The 24,710-nt window shown below is 40.0% G+C and overlaps 3 protein-coding genes and 1 long non-coding RNA gene across 8 annotated transcripts; 2 read left to right on the top strand and 2 right to left on the bottom strand.

Annotated features, from left to right (window-relative positions):
• The first annotated feature begins 2,323 nt into the window (after window positions 1-2,323).
• LOC116211582 lies at window positions 2,324-3,125 on the top strand. The gene is made up of 2 exons (XR_004157701.1): window positions 2,324-2,422; window positions 2,562-3,125. It is a non-coding gene; the product is annotated as an uncharacterized LOC116211582 (long non-coding RNA).
• A 149-nt stretch (window positions 3,126-3,274) lies between these two features.
• LOC116210307 (BEL1-like homeodomain protein 8) lies at window positions 3,275-9,663 on the bottom strand. Its single transcript, XM_031544166.1, has 6 exons — window positions 9,461-9,663; window positions 7,011-8,321; window positions 6,820-6,921; window positions 4,669-5,066; window positions 4,486-4,546; window positions 3,275-4,070 (listed from the first exon to the last, which is right to left on the bottom strand). Exons 2-6 carry the CDS (start codon window positions 8,106-8,108, stop codon window positions 3,594-3,596), a joined length of 2,136 nt encoding a protein of 711 aa, XP_031400026.1. The 5' UTR covers window positions 8,109-8,321; window positions 9,461-9,663; the 3' UTR covers window positions 3,275-3,593.
• Window positions 9,664-15,945: 6,282 nt separating this feature from the next.
• LOC116210005 lies at window positions 15,946-20,627 on the bottom strand. 4 transcript variants are annotated; one of them, XM_031543783.1, is made up of 10 exons: window positions 20,475-20,607; window positions 19,842-19,947; window positions 19,639-19,755; window positions 18,778-18,970; window positions 18,111-18,157; window positions 17,934-18,021; window positions 17,005-17,846; window positions 16,585-16,878; window positions 16,439-16,495; window positions 15,946-16,359 (listed from the first exon to the last, which is right to left on the bottom strand). In XM_031543783.1, the coding sequence occupies exons 3-10, from the start codon at window positions 19,720-19,722 to the stop codon at window positions 16,273-16,275; spliced, it is 1,692 nt and encodes a 563-aa protein (XP_031399643.1). In that variant the 5' UTR covers window positions 19,723-19,755; window positions 19,842-19,947; window positions 20,475-20,607; the 3' UTR covers window positions 15,946-16,272. The 4 variants fall into 4 exon arrangements, with proteins under 4 accessions (XP_031399643.1, XP_031399644.1, XP_031399642.1 ...); XM_031543784.1 differs by having other exon boundaries at window positions 19,842-19,937; window positions 20,475-20,599; XM_031543782.1 differs by lacking the exon at window positions 19,842-19,947 and having other exon boundaries at window positions 20,475-20,627.
• A 269-nt stretch (window positions 20,628-20,896) lies between these two features.
• On the top strand, window positions 20,897-24,295 carry LOC116210006 (ATPase ARSA1-like). Of its 2 annotated transcripts, none has more exons than XM_031543787.1 (11): window positions 20,897-21,087; window positions 21,367-21,578; window positions 21,699-21,761; window positions 21,855-21,971; window positions 22,183-22,257; window positions 22,363-22,431; window positions 22,536-22,601; window positions 22,797-22,871; window positions 22,967-23,065; window positions 23,701-23,835; window positions 23,920-24,295. In XM_031543787.1, the coding sequence occupies exons 1-11, from the start codon at window positions 20,949-20,951 to the stop codon at window positions 24,055-24,057; spliced, it is 1,188 nt and encodes a 395-aa protein (XP_031399647.1). In that variant the 5' UTR covers window positions 20,897-20,948; the 3' UTR covers window positions 24,058-24,295. The 2 variants fall into 2 exon arrangements, with proteins under 2 accessions (XP_031399647.1, XP_031399648.1); XM_031543788.1 differs by lacking the exon at window positions 20,897-21,087 and adding an exon at window positions 21,158-21,176.
• The last annotated feature ends 415 nt before the right edge of the window (window positions 24,296-24,710 follow it).

The raw sequence follows: 24,710 nt of genomic DNA, 5'->3' as shown, positions 1-24,710 counted from the left end.
CGTCCTTCCACGTGGCCCGATCCAGTTCTTCTGATTAGGCCTAGTGAGAGCATCAGGCCTTTTGTAATTAGCTAATCGGCCCAAATCAACTGGCCCAAGCCAAAGAAAAGCTACCCTGAGCATTATAAGATATCACTCACTACTAGATTGAGGCACATCCCATTAACATCTAAAACATCGATTAAATTTTGTTTTTGCTGGATTTTATTTTTTTGCTGGATCATCGATTAAATTTTTTATTTGGTAATATAAAGGAGATTTTATGGACTAATGCATGGTCGTACTCCGTGGTCCTCGTAGTTTTGGCCGATATTCGCAAGCTATCGCTAGTGATTTGAGAGGGATCAGATGGCGGCGCTTATGTCGTCATAAGTCATGCGGGATCTCGTCAAAAGAGAGGTATCGTATGCATTACAAACTGATGACTCTCTAAAGTACCTCACTGCTCCGAGATGGAAGAGATTCATCCCAATCGAGAGTGGGAGAGGAAGATAAAATTATTCAGATGTCTGTAAACGAGATAATAATATACACTACGTAACGCGAGTTTTATGATTAATAAGAGATATATACTAAGTTTTTTATGCTTTTCTTTTTCTTATATGGAACAATGCATCTTACTCGCACTAGAGACGAACGTGAAGCACGGAAATCACATATTTCTTCTTAATCATAATTAGGATGTGTAAATTTTACTTTGTTGGATTTACTGATTAATCCCATCCGATGAATTTGTTTCTTATGAGATTTTTTTCCCCAAATAATTCAGAAAAAATAATAATAAAAAAAATTGAAGGGAAAAGCATCTAGCTAGAAAAGAACAAGAGGGCAAATAATAACCAATCACTTTTTCTTATTGGTGGTGACAGGAAGGATAAATACTAGCAAATAGACATCACAATCATTAAAATGGGAATCTTACACCAATAAAAAAAATTGTAACTGTTGAATTATTTTTTTCAGTAATATATTGTTTGAAGAAAAATATTGCACTTGTACAAGAGGTCTCGCAAATTGCAACTAAAATGACTTTGGGACTATTAGAACATCTTCTTCTTCTTCTTTTAAGTTATTAAGGCAATTTTGACTCTACTTGGTTTCATAAACCATATTCATGTAAAGTTTTTGCGGATAAATCTCATCACATTTATAAAGTAATCGTTAGACTCATAATTTCACTCATATGCGTGATCCAAATATATCATAGATGTGGAAATTAATTTAATTCCTATATTCCCTGATCAGAGAAATCGAGTGATGATCCGAGGCTAGCTCTCTGGAACTATACATCCACATGTCCCGCATTTCACAAGATTAATGCTTACTCGAGATTGATATCACTTACTACGCATCAATCCTATAGTTCGACAAGCCATTAGGCACCGAGTGTAGAATTATATCACAAACAAACACCATATATTCCCGGGAGGATCGCGATCAACTTCGGCCTAGTGGACTACAGCAAGCATTAGTGGCTCTCAATTAATATCCCTAGACGCTTAGTGATAAATAATTGACCTTTCCAGGTAATTAGGCAAGTGGCTCATCAGATGTTGAAATGAAAGGCGCAAATACTATATCAATTCATTCATTGCTGCCTCTCTCTCTCTGGCTGTTGGCCATGGTTTGACATCACCAGAGCAAAGATACAGGTGCACCAATTAAGTCGTGCTCATGAGCAGGGAAAACTCAGTTGGATTTTTATGTTACATTTAGTTCCTTTTTTTTTTGTTATATAATTTTTTTTTCTAAGAGCATAGAAGAGTAGAGCACACACAAGTGGATATTTCCTATCTGTAGTGGGTGTTATTGTATTCTCTATAATTTTAAATTTTGTGCTACCGTCGTTGTATTAGTTCCATGGGTCTCTTTATATAATCAAAAAATTTTACATTACAAGTAAATTTCATTTATAATTTGTTAACCATGTCACATTTCGTAATTTAGTCTATATTGATTATCGTGCACAAATTAAAGAGGAAAATTTTTCTTCCTACCATCCGCTGTTTATTTTCCAAATTCTATAGCTTTTTTTTTTATTATAAAGGATGCACATGTGTATAATATAAGAAAATGGAAAGGAAAGCCATATAAAGGGGCATATATAGTGCCATAGCGAAAAATCGAATACAAAACCTCTACATTAATAAGAGAGGACGCGTGCTACTACATTGCATTCCTTTCTCAACGAATATCCGATAATTACCCGAATTGGAGTGGACAACCCACTAGATGTTGCCTCATTTGGTGGACGACTCTCTCATCATTCACAAAACCATTGCCGTGATTATTTGAAAGTTGTTGTCAACTCCCGCCACCCCTATATAAATTGCAAAACCTTCCCCTCAGTTCCTTTCATATCTAGTATCAAGCACAAACCACATTTCGTTAATAAGCTCCTCAGTCGATCTACTCCACTCGCGTAAGTATGCAACAACTGATGCCACGTACAAGAGAAACGGTTCAGTGATATTATGTGATTCTATGTTTCAGTTCCTTGTCTATATCTTCGAGCATAGCCACTCGATCATCTCTGACATCCACATGATCTGTCTTGTCAGGAAAAAGAGGTACAGTGATGAGAACGAGGCCTGTGACGGTGTTTGCTCTAGTGCTGCTCGTGATGGTGGCGAGCTCTTGCTCGGCCATGGAGAAAAGGGCTGCTTTCATGGTTATGAGGGAGCGTGAGGGATGGGGGAGGCGACTGCTCAGAGAAGGTGGTGCCGATGACCCACTTCAGTACTCGGGAAGTACAGTTACAGAAAACCACCACGGCATCCCGATCGGGAAGTACCCTCCTGGGGGTGCAGTGCCCTAATAGAGCCGTTCTGGCATCAGGCCAACCATCATTTGAACTTAAAATCTCATGGATGTAGAGGTCACTTGTCGTTTGATGCATACGAATACTAGTTTGGTATCAATGGACACATGTTTTAGTCTGTGTAGTTTGGGTTAATAGTTAGAACAATAAACTACGTCCTTCAATGCTACTCTGCGTTGATAGGGGCGATAGATATGCAGTCATATGCGCACGGTCGTCTGCTGACGGCGTTTATTGTATGTATTTGCATGTTCAGCACCGAGAGTAGATGTGTTTGTGTATGATACGATTATTGGAGCAAAAACCCATTGATTAGACTAGAAGACGTGGTCCCACATTCTGAGGTGGGTCCGGATTTGCGTGGATGTGGACAAACCTACACAGGCCACACAAAACATACAAACTTATCTAACACAACATGACGAATTAATGAAAGGAACGGGAGTGCAACCAAATTATTAGTAAACAAACTAAGACGGGTCAGTTTTTGATTCGCAATCAATGCAAGATCAACTACAAGACACCCTACTTGGCGGATTAATGTTGTGCATTGGCTGCATTCTCAAAGTACTACATGCAGCCTTAAGAAGCACGAACCAGTTAGCGGCCTTTGGCAATGAATCCGCACTAAAATAATGCCTCCTATTACAGATATTACACAACTTCCCAGGGAAACTAAAAATAAACCTACCCCCAAAGTTGCTCTCTTCCTCTTTCATGACGTAGAAGTTAATTGTATCAAAAGGATTCAGTGAGCGGGTAGTTCTCGGATTCAATCCACGAAGTCGCGCATCATTGCACCTCCAAACTGCTGCCTAAGCTCATCATCCTGTCGCTGAGCATTGTGCCTTAGCCCCAATGACAGCGACACAGCCCCAATCCCACCAAACTCCATCCCGCCCTGTGGGTACCTCATGAAACCGATCAACGGTCCCTCTGAGCTTACAGGTAGTTGACCCTCTAGTCGGGAACGAAACTCCTGATTCCACTGCTCTGCATTGAGGCCATCCCCAGAGCACTGGATTCGCTCTTCGACTGCTGCTGAAGCCATATGATGATCGACTCTGCCAGAACTGGAAGGTTGATGGTCCATAGCCTCTCTTTGGCTGGAGACCTCAACACAAGAGGCCTCCCTGTTTGGGGCAGAATTTGGGTTCGCTTCACCCAAGCGCTTGGTCTCAAGTGCGTGTATTTCTTCAACCATGGGTTTCCAAAGACGAACCCTAGCATTTATAAACCAGTTCGACACCTGCATAAACAAGACCGGTTTTGCTTTACCTTCATTCAGTTCAACATCACACACATGGACTGTCATATATACATATGAATAGTGACTTTCTAATCCTCGGCTTTTTTCATTTTCCCTCGAGTAATGGCTAAAATTGAACTCCGTGCCATCTAAACTTTTAAAGCGATATCAATATTTGTTTAGGATAGAAAATCCTTGATACAGAAACAGCAATGACGATGTTCATGGCCCAAACAATTGTACCGACTGAGCAGAAACGGGCAGTGGCAGAAATGGTGATATAACTGAACATTCCAGGACGGGGCCCATGTATATAAATAAGCAATAATTGGGTCTAGTAATTGCTTGTAGTTACCACAAGAAGACACCGGTAACATGAAAATGCAGCAAAAAACATCAAAGGCAGTGCCAGTACCTGGTTTCGGGATAGTCCAGTCTGAGTGGCTAACATATGCTTGTCCGTGTCAGTCGGGTACCTTTACAAAAGTGACACAGTGCACAATAATGAGATATTACAACACACTGTTGGCTAAGAAAAGCCTGCCTCTACTTTCGTTTGATAGAGGCACAAGACAAACAGAGAGAGAGAGAGACTTACGGGTGAAGAAAATGCTCGAACAACCATGCCCTAAGGATGGCCACCGCACGTTCTGGGAGGCCTCGCTGGGGCCGCCAGACATGATGAGGTGCATCGAGGAAGCTCATATTAGCCCCAAAATACCTGCTCCTAGTGAAGTTCTGACTCGAATTCGTCATCTTTGATGAGTTCAAATCCCCCTTAGCACTGGTGTTAGGAGACAAGTAGTCATCCCCCGAAGATTTCTTCAAAGTCCTGAGCTGATCGAATATAGCGCTCTTAAGGCACCGAAAGTTCCTCGCGACAGTCTTCAGTGCCAGGGAAATATAAGGTGTAGCAGCACTAAGACCTGCCACTGTTTCGAAGGACGAGACTACCATTTGCATTTGTTGATGGTATTGCTTATACCTCCTACAAACCTGCCAAGAAAGTAAAGAAGCAGATTCAATTATACATTCAACAAATTAACTGTGCTGCTGAACCTTCAAAACCTTAAAGTAATATCGGACCTATCGTATGGTAGAGAAGCAAAATAAGACCAACGATTTATATGCCCGATATACTAAGAAATTACGAGGGGAATTATTACGTAAAAGATAAAAAGCAAGAAAGGAAACGTAAAAAATGTGCAGAGACAATATTAGCAATCTTTTCAAATGCCTGGCAATTGAGAGCAATTGGTTCATCCTGAATCTTCTTAAAGTGACTTAGAAATTAAGTGGTTTGCACTATTGATTTGAAAACCCGATGCCATTAGTGTTGCACATAAGTAGGGTAACTCCTCGACATTTATCCATCAATTATTGCCTTGATAGGCGTCTAAATGATGAAGTGGGGCATCACAGTTTCTAACTTGCCATTCATACAACATAAAGTCACTCAATGATCACTGTTCTCCAGATTTCAGCGGTCCACTGCAGGACTATGAAGGAATTTTTTTCAAAAGGTACTTTCCAAGTCTAACAACAATATTGAGAGACCTAGAAGGGCCGTCAGACTTTGACGTGTTTTTGCACCATTAACCACTTACGCAAACAAAGCATCTTCCCCCAAATTACAAGACCATTCACATACATATAAAAGACGGGAGAAAATCGATTCAATTTGGAGGCCCTGCAATGTTCAACATCTTACTTCAAGTATGAGCATAACATGAAAGAACACTTCCAAGGCACAAAATGGCTGGCATGTAAAGCAACAATCGATATCCATCTAATTTCATCAAATTTTTCTCACATTCTAACCAGATGTAGTGATCCCTTATACTTTGGAAAATATCAAGGCATAAAAATAATATGAACTCATTCTCATTACCAAGAGTGAGGATTTGTACAAACAAAGTTGCACAGGTCCCATTAGCACATTGTCCGCATTAGAAATATTGGCAGAAGAAAAGTGCACAAATGCATCAATAGAATTGTATTCAATGTATTAACACACTTAAAAGTTGCACTAGCTTCACCAAACAAATCAAACCGCCACCAAGCCTAACAGATAGAGTTTGAATAAGTTGCATCATTTAGCATAAGCAATAGAGAAACTGAAAGCATGAAACTCTTATGTCATATTACACCCCTCTATGATGCAAACTTTTTCATAATCTGAACTACTAATTAAATTAATCAATGAAAGTTCAGAAAATCATGACAGCATTAATTCGAAGATATGAAGTTTATATCCAGTGATGAAACTATACTTGCGTCGGATGTTCAATTTATTTGAAACTTGCAACATGAGACTCCATAGGCTAGCTCTAGAGGTTTGGAGTTCAATTGATCTTCCATCATTCTTCCGCTGTAAACGGACTGGTCATGGATTTGAATCCTACTTTAAGGACTATGGCACATTATCACCTAACACGTGTGAAACTTTACCATACTTATGCCTTCGATGACAAGCAACATATAATTCCAAAATTTTAACCACAATGACCCACGAGGAGTCCGGCCTGCAAAATTTTGGTTTTAAAAATTGATAACCCAAAGATGATCATGGAAGAGCAGTGTCATCTCGGACGACTCGTCCACTTGAAATGGAAAAAAGTCCGAGCCACAAATACACCATAACCAATAATCTCTTGGTTTGCCAATTTATATTTGCAGAAAGTAATAAAGCATATAAAAAGTGGGAGAAATGCTTACTTATAAATAATAATAATTAAAAAGAACTAACCTCATCTTGCATGAACAAGAGTGTTGCTCTTTTTTGTTGATCCTCAGGGGGGAAGTTAGTAGACGAGCTACTCCCTCCTCCGCTACTACTGCTCATACAACTCTGACCACAAATCAAGAGAAAGTTAGCAGTTGCTTTGGTTAGATTTTATTTCCATTTTAAGCTACTTGGTGATCAACCACGGCACTAACCTCTTCAGAGATCCTCTCCAACATGATACGCATTTCTACGGGTTTTGGCCAGGTAACTCTGCATAACTCTTCCAAAAGATCTTGAGCGGGCTTTAGGAATTTCGAACACTTTAAAATGGTAGCGTACCCAGTGAAAGGCCCCAGTGGTCCGGTACTCCACTGAACACTGCATGTGGAAACCCCCGTTATTTCGTGGAGAGCTTTCCCCGATTTTTTACCAATTACGGAAGGCCTTGTGACCGCATTGGAGTAACCTGAACTGAATGCTTCTGGATCCTGATCATTGCGAATCATGAGCATCGATGAAGACGGATTGGACGAGAGTGTTAGAGATAGGCCTTGTGCATTAGTATCACTGCTGATCCCTCGATGGCAGCTAATCTCAGCCGGATTATTGTTCCATGCAACTACATTGCTGCAATTTAAGGCATTTAATTCTCTTCCATAAGTAGGAAGAAGGGCAAGTTCATTGCCGGCATTTAATCCGGAAGCAACAGCAGCTGAGGAGACAACTTCTAGTAGCGTCTCTTGGTAACATTTCGAGGGAAAACCATCGACATTCCCGTGTTGACTATCTTGACTAGATATTTCAATGGATGGATCTCGGTACCTATTCAACGTATCATTCTTAGCTAAATAATGCACCGGTGCAGATAGGGTGTTGCTAGCCTTCAGATCAGCTGACAAGACTTCTCTGACATACATTGGGTTTTGATTGTCCTCATTAGTTGATCCACTCGAATGATAGGCCGCCCAATCAATAGAGTAATGCAGAGACGGTCTCCTTAGACCATCAATATGATGTGGATCTCCTCCATAGAGTCTAAAGGAGGCGTCTTCAGAAACTACCAGCTGATTCGATGGGGAAACGCCCGCGGTTAGTTGATGCAACGTCCCGTCCCTATGAATCAATTGAGCCGCATTTGAATGAGAAGGAGAGTCGACTGCATTGGAAGGAAGCATGAGCCCAGAGTAAACCATCCTTTGCCCCAGATGACCGGGAAACTCATCTAGATGGTGGCCTGCTGCCACCCTCAACTTGTCTCGCCGGCTGCTCTGAGCTACATGTGATTCAGGCCTCGGGGGGTGCATCTCCATCAATGGAAAGACGGACAAAGTAGTTTTGGCCTGAGCTTATAGTTATACAACCGGTGGCCAAATAAGGGGGAAAAAAAAAACCCTCAGTGAGCCTCCAATGTCTGAGCAGAACTCGAACTCAGAACCCAATATACGACCTAGCCTTCACTTCACAAGCCATCATTATATATATCTCTGGGTCAGCTTAGCTTCCATAAGCATTCTCCTGGAAAACTGGTATTTCAAAAGAAATTACATACGTTAGATGTAAAGCAAAGAAATATATATAATGTATATATTAGATGTAAAATATAATGTGTATATATATATATACATACATACATATATAGACTGCAACCGATAGCTTAGAGAAGCTCAGATTTGAAACAGTAAATAGCACGCATAAAGAGAGAGGAAGGAGAGTGATTTTTGCTTGATTTCATGCATAGGACTAACAGGAATTTTGAGAAGATAACCGCAAGTCGAGGATGAATCAGAAGCTCAAAATGCTAATTGCTAACAATGTCGGAATATGCACACAAGAGACACCGGCGAGTCAGATATAGAGAGAGAGAGAGAGAGAGAGAGAGAGAGAGAGGAGGGAGGGCGGAGGAGAGAAAGAGCGAGACATGTTCACGCTTATCTTCTTCACCTTTTCTATGACTCTTTTTATTTATTAACTACATCTCGCCGGTTGGGGCAAACAGAAGGGCCTCTGCCGTACCACTCCAAAGCATCCCTTCAGGCATAGCAATAGCGTTAGCAGACGGTTAAGGTTCCGGGCGGGCGGGGAAGGCTCACCGCAACCGACTTGGTTCCTCTACGCCAGTAAATTAGCTGAAGAGAGGACGCGGCCGCAAGCAAGCACGAAAACGGGTAGTCGAGAGTAAAACCGATTGATCAACGAACGACAGCCCGAACTAACCGGGACTACAGCGCTGGCTGGCTTCGCCATCTAACCCTTAACTAATTCTTTCTCTAAATTAAACGCAGCAAGCTAGTGCTCGGTAATGAGCTGCTGAAAGGGTCATCTCATCTATCGGAGACACCACATCTATACATGGCTTGCAGGATCTAATGGACTAAGCTCCCTCCCTCCGGCTTTGAATTCAAGCTTCAACAGAAAAAATGTCTTCTGCGGGCACCTGCGATCGAGCTGCTTTCAACAGCGAAAGAAAGGCCGATAGACGAAGATTTATAAGTACTGTTGACAGTATCGAGAAAGAAGAAGAAGAAGAAGACGACGACGACGGAAGCGTGAGAGAGCAGAGAGTGGAGCAAGACGAGGGAGGGTGGACTCATCATCATTATATCAAAAAAAAAAAAAGAAATAAGTGTAGAGAACAGCAGCTAGCTACAACACATATACCTACCTCTCACATACATCACTCAGCAGAGATCGTAGCTCCGGCGAGCTCCCGAGACGAACCGGATGTATTCTCCGGCGAGATTCCGAAGGTATTGCTTTGCTATGCTACTGTGTCTGTGTGGGGAGAGAGAGAGAGAGAGAGATTGTGTGTCTGAGGTTTAAGAGCTATTTGGGCTTTGTATTCGGAAAGGACAATGATTACTTATGAGAGGCAAAGCAAGGGTGTCATAGCGCCGTTAGGGGGTGGAGGGGGGTGACGTCTGATATATATATATATATAGATGTATATATAGATGTAGATATAGATAGATAGAAGCATAGAGTGGACTGGACTGGACAAAGCTTCTTCTTCTTTGGCCGTCGCTTTCGATCGGAAAAGAAAAGGTGAGACTGACTGACTGACTGACTGGGAGGGAGGGAGGGTGGGGAGCAGCTCCATGGTCCGTTAAACTTGACGGCGAAATACCAAGCCCATCGCTCCCCTTGGTTTATAACTTAACAACTCGCGCGGTTCTAATTAATTAAATTGATAATTACCTTCATGCCATGCCACTCATATTAGCTAGCTACCGTTTTATCTATTGACAATTAGGTGTTGTATATATAATAGACAACTCTCATTAATATTACTTATCAAACAAAAAAAAAACTCTCATTAATACTTGTTTGACATCACTAATCTCAAAAGATGATAATTTGGAGAAAATATATATATATGTATATGCATATGTATGTTCATGCAAAAAAGAAAGCATCTATATATTTGTGTTATCGGTCGAGCAATGGTCTACACATCATATTACTTTTGCTTGTGATGGAATATTGCACTTTGGAGTCCTGCGTGGATACAAAGGGGGGAAAAGATTTGTGTTTGAGCGCCGACTAGCTAGTATCTATTGCATCGCTTAATAAATGACTGTTAAAACTGTGAATATATTTATATATGTATATATGTTGGACAGGAATAAAATATTTATATATGTATATATGTTGGACAGGAATAAAATGAACAGGGAATAAATTGAAAGGGTGCTGTCGTCCATATTACCCTTTTTTGTTCCTTTTTATGAATGCTGCTGGTTCTTATTACTTACCATATCTATACTATACACACATTATGCTCCTTGCTTTATTATGTTATATATAGTTATTGAATTGAATGACAATGACCCGCCTGGTACGATGAATTAATATGGAAAAATATATAAATGGAATCTTAACAAATGATGCCCTTAGTTCTGCATCTCGGAGTGGGAGGTTCATTACTCGGTGAAAATAGACGTGAAATATATAATCACTATGAACGGGCGGAGGGAACAGTGGTTGCATCGGAGCATTAATTGTTGATCAAGATCCGCCCGGTTCCAAAGAGCGGATTCGAGATATATCAGCTTGTGTTTGGTTTTCGAGTTGAATAAGTGATCCAACTTAATTTAATTTTGTGCAATGATTGCAATTGTTAACAAATATATTGATGTGTGATAATATTTATTTAAGTATGTATATATAGATGTCATAGTATATGAGAAATTTATTAATAGTAGTTAGAAAAAAAATATGAGTAATAAAATATTATTAAATGAAAATTTAAAAATATTAAAAAAATGAATGAAAAATATTATTAAATATAAGAAAAATAATAAAATAATAATGATTATACTATTAAATTTGAAGAAAAATAGAAGTTGAAAAACTAAACAAAGTCGTAATTACTGTGTGCTCCTCACACGTGGATACAGACATGCATGTATGTATAAAGGCACGTAGATACATAGATGGATATATCTGTAAAGTATATATACATGGGCGATCTTTGCCTGCTGCTCTCTCTCTCTATATATATATATATATATATGTATGTATGTATTTAGTGTTGTAAGTTTTGAGATGTTATAGATAGGTAGAACGGAGGGCCCGGCCGAGGACAGGAGAGCGCGCGGGGGAAGAAAGGAGCTGAAGGTGAAGAGTAGAGTTTATGAGTGGGGTGGTGGGGACAACTTTTGGGTTCTACCGCCAGATCTTTTGCTTAGGTGCAGTTACTTTGTCAGCTTAAGTACTCGTCCCCCAATGCCATGTCGAAATTAATTCAATAGTGAACGGTCAAATTTTATTATAATTTTTATTTTAAAAAAGAAAACCTTTTACTCGAAGAACAATTGTAAACATCAAGGGTTAGATCCGTTAGTAAGCCGAAAACAAACAGTATATCAGGTTCAGGATTCAATTCTTTCGGGAGTCAGCATTTGGAATTTAATGGCAGGTCCAGACCGTATAATATACACCGCCCAGTGAACTAGTCGGTTGTTAAAGTACCGGACACCATCGACAGCAAAAAAAAAAAAGAAAGAACAATTGTACGGGCAATACCGCGGAGGTCCTGAGGCATGGTGATTAATAAGAATCGAAAAAGTTGTTTTGATGTTCCGGATTTGAATTCCCTCCTGTGCAATTGCAATTATTCTATAGTAAGAATCCTAGATGTAGATAGCAAAGCATGAAAGGAGTTCACACGAATTTAGGGGGTGTTCATATAAGTTGTGATCCCCTGCAGCATCTCGGTGAAGTGCCGTGTCTTATGAGGATTGCTGTGCCGAGCTGAAATTATCGGTGCCCAAGGACAGGTGACTGCATACTGCTCCATATACCTTTTTTCTCTGTTACAAAAAGAAAAAAAAAAGATACATTAATTAATAGGTTTTCTTAATTGTATATATGTGAAATTAAGCACGCATCCATGCTTTTTTCTTTCTAAAAATGCTAATCTTCCTAAAGATGCGGTTAATAATTCTAATAATGCTCACATATTACTAAATAATATTTGAAAGTTGCGTAAATTACATCTTCTGTCGTCGTGGGTAAGATTAAAAGAATTTTTAAATTAATTATTAGAAAGATATAACAACTCAATTTATTTCTAATGTCACAAACTTGTGTGGGTATTTAAGCTTTGAACTAACCAAGCTGGATTGGAATGGAATGGATATTCATGTTGGACTAATTTACTGGACTTTTATATTGGATATGGTCACAATCGCTTGTAAGTTCAATAAAAATTTTAAGTTCATATTATGATTGAGTTGGCCCATAAAAGAATAAATTTTTTTAATCATGAATTTTTTTCATTTAAAAAATACAAAATTTTACTTAAAAGAAAATGAATATTGCATCATTGGAATCAACTTGCGTGCATCTAAATTGAATATATATCAATCTCTAGCTTATTACAATTATATAAATCTGAAATATTGGCAGTCAATCAATCATTCACGATTGATTTATTAATTATTTTCCCCGTGGAAATAAGTAATTAATTCTTAGTATGAAGAAAAGCTGACTGGCTACTTCCAAACACCTGAAGCGAAGAGTAAAAAAGATTTGAAACTCTCAGTTAAACTCTCACTCTCACTCTCACTCTCACTCTCACTCTCACTCCTAGTTATTACCCCAAATACCAATACCATCTCTCTCTCTCTCTCTCTCTCTCTCTCTGCGCCAGTGCCAATGAACAGCAAAAGCTTCTCCACTTCCCAGCCGTGTGATCATCTGGTATTACCAGTGATCCGACGGCCGGGAGAGCGAGAGCGTACCAAAGAGTACCAGTGAGCCAAAGCCAAGGTAGGAGGAAAAGGGCGACAGAAGGTAAGGATTCGGTGGTCACATAAAGATCGTTCCTCGGGTGCACCAACGTCGGAATCCGCCGTTGGATGTTCATCTGACGGCCACCAGGATCGGTGTATTGGGGAAGAGACTTTTGCTTAAAATTCTGAGAAAGGCTCCCACCAGCCACAGAGACAAGGGCTCAGAAAAGCATACGATGATTACTATTTACCACCGGCACTGACGTTGTGCTTAATATTTATTTATTAGATACGTACGTGAGAGAAGATTTGGATTATCACTCAATTTTGAATTGACTTCAATTTTGATAGTTCAAAAAAACTGATTATTCAATTAATTTAGTTCGAGTCAGATGAATTCATTAAAAGTAGAACTCCTTTAATATGAATATTTTTTCATTCATAAAATTCAAATTCGAGACCTTAAAAAAAAGAATAAATATGAATCTATTTGAATCGATTAAATTAAGTCATATCGGTACGCGATGATATATGAGTTATTAGGGGCTGTATGTATGGACCCACGGGGCGTTGGGGACGTCGATCAGATGGACAGAAGATGAGTAAATGACATCAAACGGGCGACAGAGCTTCATTGGAACTCAAATTCCCACTTCATTTATCCATCCATTCCCCCCCACTTCTTCTTGCTATTTGCGCTCTACGCAATCAGTCTCCCGCCCTCCGCTAATACTTTGTTTAAATACGAAGAAAATTGACGTTAAGGAAGGCAAAGTCACGTGGGTCTTATCGAGATGGGTTTCCATAAACAAAATTTCGAGTTCTTAATTTATTATCTAATGATTTGATCTGATTTGAACTATATTAATCGTATCTATTATACTTTCATATGCTCTAATGCATAGTAAAAAAAAAAGTTACGCGGATCCCCTTCCCTCCATGTCTTTTCGTTTCCTTAATCCCAACATAGAATAGAAAATGACACCTACCGTTAGTTTGTATCAAATGCCAAGGAAAACACAAACGAAATAGATGATCGATGTGAGATCCACGTTATAATATTCGACTAAATAAAGATTATTTTTTTTATGAATGTCTAAATAAAGAATTGCATATCATAACACATGGGTTAATCTCAACTAATATATTCTCGGACCACAGTGATTATTCACGCTCAACAAATAAAACTCTAAAAGCAGTCGGAACTATATATGGAATGAAAATTTTATATACACTTATTTTGGCCACAATAATACCTTTACTCGAAGTGCAGGTATAATACACATTCTGTGTAAATAATAGATGGATGACACATTTCCCTCATTTTTATGGGTGATCGCGTCGCGAGAAGGAATGGCTCCTTTCCATACCCCAAATCTTTAAATTCTTTCCAAACCCGTTACGAATCTGAATGAAACTTTTTGAAACCTTTTTCCATTAAATTAACAAACTTACATTTGGATCGAATCAATTTGGCTATAGAAGGTATATCATACCTTTAGATCCCCCATGGTTATTGCTAGTTTTGAGCCCGTCTTTCCCTATACATCTGGACATTGCTAAAGTCCATCGTCGAGCTATGAGATGTTAGATCGGGTTTCTTTTTTTTATTTTTTATGAATGAGTCTAGTATAATTCACAAAGTCGAAAATGATCATAGATCCAAGTCAAAGAGTCCACTATAATATATATCCTCGAAAGGATTCAAATTCGACACTTCAAAATCTCCAAATGACATTAAAGTGAACTTAAAATCACTGAACTACGATGTTTTCATAATCTTCATTATGCGTAGGAGATGTGGAATTTTTATTGATTAGGGGGGAGAGAGAGAGAGAGAGAGACTTGGGCGAGGACTGAGGGGGGCACAGGCACAGCAAAAGGAACAATCTGCGGTTCGATTTTCGTCATGCTATGAGATGCGTGGGGGATTGGGACATTAGACAGAGAGAGAGAGAGAGAGAGAGAGCGCTTGCAGTGCAGAGGGGACTTAGAGGGGTCTGAACGGCCGACGTCATCCTTTCACGTCATACAGATACCCTAACCCCGCTACCCCCCTCACTCATAGTCATAGTCATAGTCATAGTCATAGTCATAGTCATAGCCTATGGCTAAGCTTATTTTTTATTATTATATTAAGTTATTTATTTATATGACCGACCTTTTCTTCTTCTTCTTCTTCTTCTTCTTCTTTTTCTTTTTCTACTATTTATTTACTATCTGAAATGAAATTAAATTCTCTGCGCACAATTTTCAATCACACTCCAATCCTCTGTTTATCATCTCTCATCATCTGCTCTGAATTCCCATCAGCACTTGCTATTAATTACAATCCACAACCCCCACCGGCAACTGATACTGATCTGCTAGTGGATTCTACATACATGCACGTCTACGTATCTTAGTACGTAAATACGGTCCTCCTCTTTGGAATTTATCCGAGTACATACATACGCTCTTTCTTCCATAGCTTAGCAGGGAGCAACCGCTCATTCAAACGACCATATAACTAACGAGATACTCGATTGAAAGGCGTTCTTTTCGAAACAACACACAACGTAATACTTCACTTTTAAAAAATATATATATATATATATATATTGCATGGGCTAGCTTCTGGACCCCAGGATCTTTATTATTACGCCAGGCCCAGCTGATCAGTTGTGGCCGACAATTCGATCGCTCTTTTGGGCCCATAACGGAGCATCCAGCTCCAAGCAGCAAAGTCATCTTTCTCCAAACCCCAATAAGTGGCCAGCCAATTGGATCTCCAATTTTATATCAGGTAGACTTCAGTCCTCCTAAAACATGGACGTACCATCAGCTCGATTCGATCGAGCTTCTAATCGACCTTCTTAACAGAGTAGCGAACACGCGTCCAAACCCAATAAATTGCAGGATGCCAAACATATTCAATCAAATTTGAGCTTCTTTTGCATCATTTATCACATCGTTATGGTCGCGCAGCCTTTCGGTTTTTGGAGGAGAAAAAACACCCAAAAGGATTTTAGAACATACCAGACCAGGGCACAAACTACAATAAATAAATAGTGTGCTCGCGTCCACAACACGTCATTGCCAATGTCTGGAAACAAATAACTTCCTGTTTCCTTAGCAGTGATTCCCTCCGATTAAAAGTTTCGGCTAAGTTTTCTACATTTTTTAGCTTACCTCAGAGCAGCAGCCTAGTTATCCGATATAATAATCACTTGAGAGTTGCTGTCTCTCTCTTTAGGTGTTATGAGTATAAGTTGGCCAGTTCTCTAACCCGACGTAGAACGGGCTCCGGAGCTTGATGCGTGAGCTGCTTCCGACCCTGCACGCCCTGCATAAGCGCATAGTACCCCAAGTAAGAAGAGCTTCATCATTCATCTTTCAGTGTACATTAGAAATCTGAGTATTACCTTTCTCTTCTTCCTCAGCTGCGTGCAGCTAGCCTTCACCAGATTTCGCCATTTATCCTGAAAAAACCGAGTCCTCATCTGATTAGGTCTAGCACTTTTCCTTACTATAAAAGAAGACTGCAGTACCAGTACACGATATGCTCTACCTTTAGATCTACAGATGTGCGATGCTTCGATGAAGCAAATAGTAGCTTCTTTATTTTAGACCACCTTCCAACTCCAAGATGAGATATTCCTTCGATCAACTTCAACACCTCTGACTGAGTCCACGGCATATGGTGCTTTCTTCGTCTTTTCCCCTTTTGTACATTGGTCCTAGCTTCCCGATCAGTTTTTGAGATGTTCTCTTGCAATTTAGCCGATACCGATAGACATTCAGCATCAGATCTTTCATTTGAAATAGTGGATTGATTGCTGGGGCAATTGTCAGAATCATGACACTGGAACAAAAAGAAGTGCCAATTAAAGCATTTATAGCTTAAAATGTGAATATTTACAAAATGCAACTTTTCATGAAGCATATGGACTATATGAAAAAGAAACTGCAAAAAATTCAACATACTCACCGAGACAATGCTCAATGTCAAAGATGATGGAGTTTCTTTCACCTGCTCTTCTTCGACAGGAAGACCAAACGGAACCTGAATGCAAGCTCCATTAAAAGGCTCTTCCTCGTGCACAGATAGCACTGCTCCATTGCCCTTACGGGGAAGCTGCTTAGGAGGTTGCTTTGAGGGCTGCTTGGGAGATTTTACACCTAAAGGTTTTACCTTCAATGCTTTTTGGATAGTAGCACATCTCCTACGACTACTACTTCTAGATTTTGGCTCCAAAGATTCCTCAATGTATCTGCGAGGTGGCTTGTGCAATCTCTTTCCTATAATGACCAGACCTTCATCTCCTTTGTCCTGAGAACTAGTCCCAGTTTCAGCAAGCTCGGAAGAAAGAGTTGCAAGAGAATTGGTCACAATTCCTTTCGGCTTCTCCTCCACCAAACTTCCACCATCTTGAGTACAAGAAGAGGTCGGCGCTTTTTTTACTTCATTCTCATTGAAAGCTGTACGGCATCTCACAAGGTTCAGATGTTCCTCCAACTCACTGTTGTTTTCTAGACCAAATAAGAGGCGCCGCTTCAGCCAATGCTTGTCTTCCACCATGGTTTCTCTCCCAAACATAACCCTGAAGGTCTCTTGCAGTTCTTGAACAGTCATCTGATCAAAGAGAGCTGAGTTCTTGCCATTTCTCAATTCGATGCAAGCTTTCTCTGAAGCTAACCCTGACATATCAGCCTCACGGTCTGCTCTACCAAGAGCCTGCGCTCCATTTTCTAATTCCAAGTTCTCTCTGAGACAGGATTTTTCAGATTTGCTATACGTATTGTTGAAATGACCGCCCATCACTCTAGTGTCTAAAAGGAAGCGAGATTTACATTAGTGAAGATGATGAGTTCATCGATAAATTCTAATGGACCAGATTAAATAATCCATAGATCTACCTAGAGAGTGCTCATTGGATGCGTGTCGCCGAAGATTATGCTCACGCAATATTCTCTCATCTGTTCCCTGCAGCATCCCATTAAAAAACTACAAAATAAAAGACAATGTTAGAACCCCGTCCCTCAGTCTCTTCTGCATATACAATCTCAACTACATAATTCACAAGAGGCACTTACTTCTTTCTCTGCTTCCTCTCCCACATTAAGAGTAGAATTTACAGCATCTAAATGACACATGGGCAAAAGTAAGTATTCATACACCAAAAGTTTATTCACAAAGAGGACGCAAACAAAATGTAGGCAAGCTACAAAGTTCTGCAAAGAAGCATTCCAAGCACTCTGGGTTTCACCCCCAACCAAAAAGTAAACTATTTCGGGTAAATCAAAAGTTGACTTGGTCCATCAATACTGTCTACTGACCAAATGCAGAATGCATGCCCATGTTCTGACGTCACATTTACAAGAAATCAAATAAATATAGAGTTCAGTAATTTCAAAAGAAATAACAAATTCTTGTTCTGGTGGAACTTCACCCTATATCTGCCCAAGTTCCATTTGTATCAAGCTGTAAGAATGGATGTGACCCATAACTGATACATTCCTACCCTTCAGAACGATAATCATAAGATAAGAAGATCCAGTGCAATAGACTACTCAATTCATAATCCTCTCTAAAGTTCCAAAAACATGTCTATAGACTATGTACCCAAACAAATTTCTGTCCAAACACTTGTTAAGAGGATAGGCGAAGTTTACACAGCGGTGACTAACAAGGATTCATTCACTAGAAGGAAGAGTGGACTTTTATGCATGTGAAAAGGCACAACTACATTAAAACTATTACCACCATTGATTATCTCATCATACTCGAGAGCAGATGAAATATTGCCAACACTAAAGCACTTCTGTAGATCGTACGTGCCAAAGCCAAGATGACCACCAACCAAGTCTTTGTCACATTCATGTCCCAGAAAGGCATGCTCTGCTCCCATCACTTCATCCTCAAAAGCAGTAAGAAAAGATACATGACGATCGGCCTTCAGGAAAACAAGAGCAGTCATTCTTATAAACTAGCCCAGCTAACAATCCAATTACAGGAGATAAAAGAAGTAGGAAAGGTTACAGAATAGACAGGTCTTGCATTGGGCGTCAAAAAAATCACCTATCGCCCATACAATACCATAAGCAATTATAATGAAAGCATAATCTCATTCATTATCTTTATATCAAATGTCCAGTCAACTGTATGAATCAACTTTGCAGATCCAGTGTAAGCACAGTATGTATGGATCTGTTTATGCAAAACGGAATGCTGAATATTTAACTCATCTAGGCAACCTAAAGATGCCATCCATGCTCATCATGGAAAGAGACTATGCGATAGTTGTACTGATAAAAATGTGCACGTGCTTGAAGCAGGCAACTGTAAATATCAGAAGATTCTAACTCGGCTTGAACTGGGTAAGAACAGCATATTAGATGTCAAGGCTGATACAAGAAACTCAATACACGAAAATTACATAGACTGATAGACATTCTTATAACCATCATGCACATAGCCCACAGTGTGGTGGGAAGGGGAATGCTACAAGGGGCCATAAGTAGGCATCTCTGATATTGAAGATTCCACTTCAAGTGAGGCCTTAGCAGGGGGAGGTTGCAAATATGTTTTGCTTCCAAGAACAGATTCAGAAGAATAATTTACCTCAGCAGGGTAAGAAGTGAAGATGTTCTTGTTCTCGTCCATATCCATATTAATAAATGCGTCCTTTACAGCAGCATCTGTCATGATCCTGCTTCCGCAATCTCCAGCTTGCTATATCTGCCATCAAGGAGAAAAATGACATCGCCGCTTCCAACTCACAGAGATCATATTTGGGTTTTACAAAGAGCTCCTAAAACAGTTACTTCCAAGTGGCATCTTCAACGGCGAGGGAGTAGATGTGAGATCAATAATTTCTCCGGGAAATTTTGGTCATATACAGCCAAACCATGTAACAGCAGCTACAGCAATCTATAAATTATCAGCTTTTAACACATAAATTTCCAGATAATGACAAGTCTAAACTTCTAAATGGACCTGTGGATCAAAGACAACAACAGCAACAAGCACTAGTTTTTCAAAACTTGCATTTTGAAGAAATCAAGGTATCTTCTTCTACTAACTTTCGTATAATTTTTCTACAGCATGGCACAGATTTCATGTACATTCTCAGATTCATACAATACTCAGCTCAAAATTCATCAGCACCAACTACAAGAAACACAAAAGCCGCACGAAATTCTCATGCCCATGGAACCTGACTACTTGCATGTCCAATTTCCTTTTAACCAGCGGATAATAAACTAGGAACACAATCACGAGACCACAGAGACTTCATCGAGCACAAACAAAGACCGCTGAAAGAGAAAGTCGCAAAATTGCAATCAGAATTCCTACTTTGTCAAATTAGGGAAGCAAAAGGAAAGATTTTGGAGCATTTCAACTAGCATGCAAGGAGGAGGAGAAGCAGTGGAAGGCAGAGAGGAATCAGCTCATACCAGCGAGGGAGCAGGAGAGGGAGCTGAAGCGGAAGCTCGAGAACGGCTATGGAGTCGAAGCGATTCGCGGAGAGAAGAGTGAAAGAGTGAGCAAAAAGAGAGGGAAAGCAGAGCTCTGAGCTGAAGACAGAAAGGGATGCGTTGTTTCAGACGGACTTGAAATGTTCCCAGAGTTGCATTGGACTGCGGAGGCGCGTGACGCCCGGGTCGTTTTGTGCTACCGTCTCCTGCCGTCAACGTACATTGACCCTTGACGGACGGCGTTCAGTTAACTTTAACTCGCTCCGACTGCCTCTCTGAACAATGATGTAGCTTAGCTAACCCGCTCTTCAACCTGACGGCCCATTGGGCTGGGCTTGAGCCCTTTTAACGGCCCAATAGCGGTCGAGGACGTTTCACGCGCGGTTGCATTGCATTTCCCTCCATTTCACTTCCCGTCTGCACTGCTCTCTGAAGCAGAGGGGCTTCGCAGCTATGGCGGCTCTTCTGCGCTGTGCTTCTAAGAGCCAGAGCTACACCTCCCTCTGTGATGGAACCAGAAGGTTCACGGTGGCGATGGCGGCGGCTTTTTCTCATCCCGTCAATAAAAGGCCATTCGACAACCTTATCCAAGGCAACACCAGCTTTCGCTGCTAGTATCTATTGTTTCACAGCCATGATTTTCCCATTATTCAGCTGTTAAATGGCCAATACTATGTTGATGTGCGTATTTATTTGTTTCAACGGCGTTAAAGTGTTCAATTTGAGGAACGAACTGATGGAAAAACTGTCTGTTCAGTGTCAAGATCAGAAATTTAGGAAAATTTTCAGCTAATTTAAGCTAAAATGGAAGAATTTCTGCTCAATATTGTGTTAATGATTAGGGTTCTGTCTGGTTCCCCCCTTTGTGCAGTGAGATCAATAAGTAGTCCCTCCGTGTCTCTTGGTGGGTTCAGTGAGATGGCTCTTGGAAACAAGCGGAAGTACTACATGATAGGTGGGAAGGGCGGTGTTGGCAAAACGAGCTGTGCCGCTTCCCTCGCAGTGAAGTTTGCTAACAGTGGGCACCCCACCATTGTGATCTCAACTGACCCTGCTCACTCATTGAGTGATTCCTTCTCTCAGGTACTTAAGTTGGCGGAGCTCTTGTATGCTTTGTATTGCAAAAGCTAATACATTGCATTCGTGATAAAAAGTCGCGGAAAAATTTGAACATCTCCGTGACTCGTGGTTTTCTTGCTGTAGGATCTGTCGGGAGGTGACCCTGTACCTGTGGAAGGAGTTGACTCTCCACTTTATGCTCTCGAGGTAATTTTTGCCTGAAAACATGCGTTCTGTTAATGATGAATCTCGTTTCATATGAAGGCCTAATTTATTCATTTATTTATTTCATTGAGTCAGATAGTTCCAGATAAACTTAAACTTAAGGAAGATCTCCAAAGCTCAACACAAGGAGGTGGTAGTGCTGGCATCAAAGATTTGATGGACAGCATGGGCCTTGGAGCAATGTTTGATCAGGTACAGCCTACTGCCACTCGTATTCTCACTCTTGAAGCAATTCCAGAAGTTGAAAGTTAGACAGCTTAGTAGCAGTTTTAAGATGGATTGACAGTGGCTCTTAGTATAGATATGAACTCAAACTCCTAAATAAGTATCATCAGAAGGAGGCATACTGCCGTTGTTGAATATCCGCATTTCTTAGTTGATCTTACTATGTGCTATTTCTTAGTTAGGGGATCTTAAGTTTGAGGAACTGATGGACAATCCTCCTCCAGGTATGGATGAAATCGTTGCCATTTCCAAGGTACAAAGATTTTCCCACTTCTTATTCCACCAGCTTATTGAAAGGATCATGTACAATATTTAACCCTGAGAATAATCATATGTCAATTTGCAAAATGTTTCTCAGGTTATGGGCTTACTCGAGTCTCCATCATATAGCATGTTCTCTCGCATTGTATTTGATACAGCACCGACGGTTAGTGAAGCACCGTTTAATTTAAGATTTTCTTTGATGTGAAAGTTGCTTCACTTTTTTGGCTTAATTATATCGAATTGGCTTAATTGAAAGTTGGTGGATAGGGCCACACTCTCCGACTTCTATCTCTGCCTGACTTCATGGATTCATCACTTGGCAAAATGATGAAGGTACGACTGTACAAGCATACATGTTATCTAAGTCTACTAATCCCACCTTATGGGAGAAGTTTCTGTCGCCATTCTGTTTCTTCCATGAATATGTCCTACTTTCTTGCCTGCAACAAACAATGTTGTCTTCTACCTTTATAACTGCTTCTGTAATATGATATTGTCATTTTACTATAATTTGGGGACACTGTCCAGCTTCAGAAGAAGCTAGCTTCAGCTAGTGCAGCCATCAAATCTGTTCTTGGGAAACAGGAGAAGCAGCTGGATACTGTAAGTACAGAGCTTGTTCATCATACTGCTTCTATCTTGATCCTCCTTCCTTTTCCTTTGTACTAAACGAACAGCTCGGTGCTTAACTCTGTTAGCCTGATCAATTGGAGCTACTTTGGGGGTGCACCAGAAAAGTTCGAGATCTCTTTCATGACCCGGACGCCATGGAGTTCATCATAGTAACAATTCCTACGGTAATGCTGTATCCGTTCAACTTCAGAGCTTTCTGAACTAAGAGATATCATACTTTGTTTTCATTTGAAGCTACCCAATGTTATTAATTAGATGCCTGAATAATTTATCATCGATAATGAGAAGCAACATTTAGAACCTAAGGAAGTCACAAATTTCGGATCCACTGCTGAAGGCATCGTACTCGAGAACGTCATATTCATCTTCTTCGAATAAAATTGATGCTTCTAGCATAAGAATGAGGACTTGTTGGTGCATTTTTATGTTTCTTTTTATCCTTATTTCTTTTCTAGCTTTTTAAATAAACTTTTTATAGTGTGTTTAGTTTTAGAGTTAAGTAAAGTTGAGTTTTGATTTTAATTGGGTTGTAATGAGTGTGTTGTTGAATTATGAGAAAAAGTAATGAATAGTTGAAAAAAAGTAATGATTGTATTGTTGAATTGTAGAAAAGATAATAGATAGTTGAGAAAATTTAGTATTAAAAATTAAATTAAATAGTTAAAAAATTGAAGGGAAAAGTAATAATTGTGTTATTAATTTTTGTTGTGTAGTGCGTAAAGTCAAAGTTAGAGTTAAAATTTTAAAAACATGATTACGAAACCAAACGGAGCTTGCTTCTTTCAATCACTCTCTCCAGGTTATGGCCGTAAGCGAGTCGGCGAGATTGTGTAGGTCCTTGAGGAAGGAAAATGTCCCGACACGGAGACTACTACTGAATCAGGTCCTTCCCCCATCTTCATCGGACTGCAAGTTCTGTGCCATGAAAAGGAAGGTAAACAACAGCTTTTCCATGTTAGGCCAATAGTCTGTTTTGCAAGTATTGAAGGTCGGAATTGATGGTTTTGGGATGTTGCAGGAGCAAATGAATGCACTGAATTTGGTGCGAAATGATCCAGAACTTTCCCGTTTGAGCTTGATCGACGCAACCCTGTTCGATGCAGAGATAAGAGGTGTCCCAGCTCTTAATTTCATGGGGAATTCAATTTGGAAGTAAATCTTGGCAATGGTCGTCCCTGGCCCCAACCTGCCGATTAGAATTGGAGTTTTTGGGTTCACTTAGTTAGGCTAACGTGATTTTGGAAAATGGAAGAAGATGAGAGCAGTCTTAGTTGCACTTTATGGGTCCGTCTCTCCGAAATCGGACCTCAATAGTTTATATGACATGTACATTTATAACTCGACACTCTTTTGCTCTTTTGATGGTTTATATATTTTCGCTCTTTTCTCAACAATCCGGTTGCTGTTGCAATTACCTTGATTTGAATGATTAAAGTATAATAAATCAATGCTAGCAAAGAGATTATACTTTTTATTTATCAAAAGTAATAATCAATCAATTGATTGATTTTTTATGTATAAAAAATGTTCATCTTCGTATGTTACAGTCAACTGATTAGTCCCACCAGAAATTCTGCAGCGACTATTAATAATGCTTATACCCCGGGTGGCAGGTCCCAGGTTCAATCTGAACGTACACGTGGGGGGAGGTGATTGGGAAGCCATTAATGGACCACGGGGGGGGGGGGGACAGTACTTATCTGACGACTGCTACAGCGAAAAGCGCCAAACCGAAGATGCTTTCGCCGTCAACTAACGTCTCCTGGCTGTTAAATGTCACCTTCTCTCTCTCTCTCTCTGAGACAGAGA

This window comes from Punica granatum, chromosome 6 (assembly GCF_007655135.1).
Source record: "Punica granatum isolate Tunisia-2019 chromosome 6, ASM765513v2, whole genome shotgun sequence".
NCBI classification, from domain to species: Eukaryota; Viridiplantae; Streptophyta; class Magnoliopsida; order Myrtales; family Lythraceae; genus Punica; species Punica granatum.
This window is presented reverse-complemented; position numbering and strand designations above follow the sequence as displayed.

Excerpts from the sequence above, each read along its gene's own strand:
- LOC116210005 (XM_031543782.1), bottom strand. The coding sequence starts at position 19,722 with ATGACAGATGCTGCTGTAAAGGACGCATTTATTAATATGGATATGGAC. Across the intron at positions 16,879-17,004 it reads TGACATTGAGCATTGTCTCG|TGTCATGATTCTGACAATTG; the intron begins GTGAGTATGTTG and ends TTTTTGTTCCAG. Across the intron at positions 16,360-16,438 it reads AGCTGAGGAAGAAGAGAAAG|GGCGTGCAGGGTCGGAAGCA; the intron begins GTAATACTCAGA and ends GCGCTTATGCAG.
- LOC116210006 (XM_031543787.1), top strand. The coding sequence starts at position 20,949 with ATGGCGGCTCTTCTGCGCTGTGCTTCTAAGAGCCAGAGCTACACCTCC. Across the intron at positions 22,258-22,362 it reads AAATCGTTGCCATTTCCAAG|GTTATGGGCTTACTCGAGTC; the intron begins GTACAAAGATTT and ends AATGTTTCTCAG. Across the intron at positions 23,066-23,700 it reads TCATAGTAACAATTCCTACG|GTTATGGCCGTAAGCGAGTC; the intron begins GTAATGCTGTAT and ends CACTCTCTCCAG.
- LOC116210307 (XM_031544166.1), bottom strand. The coding sequence starts at position 8,108 with ATGGAGATGCACCCCCCGAGGCCTGAATCACATGTAGCTCAGAGCAGC. Across the intron at positions 5,067-6,819 it reads TCTTGTTCATGCAAGATGAG|GTTTGTAGGAGGTATAAGCA; the intron begins GTTAGTTCTTTT and ends CTTTCTTGGCAG. Across the intron at positions 4,071-4,485 it reads CTGGACTATCCCGAAACCAG|GTGTCGAACTGGTTTATAAA; the intron begins GTACTGGCACTG and ends TTGTTTATGCAG.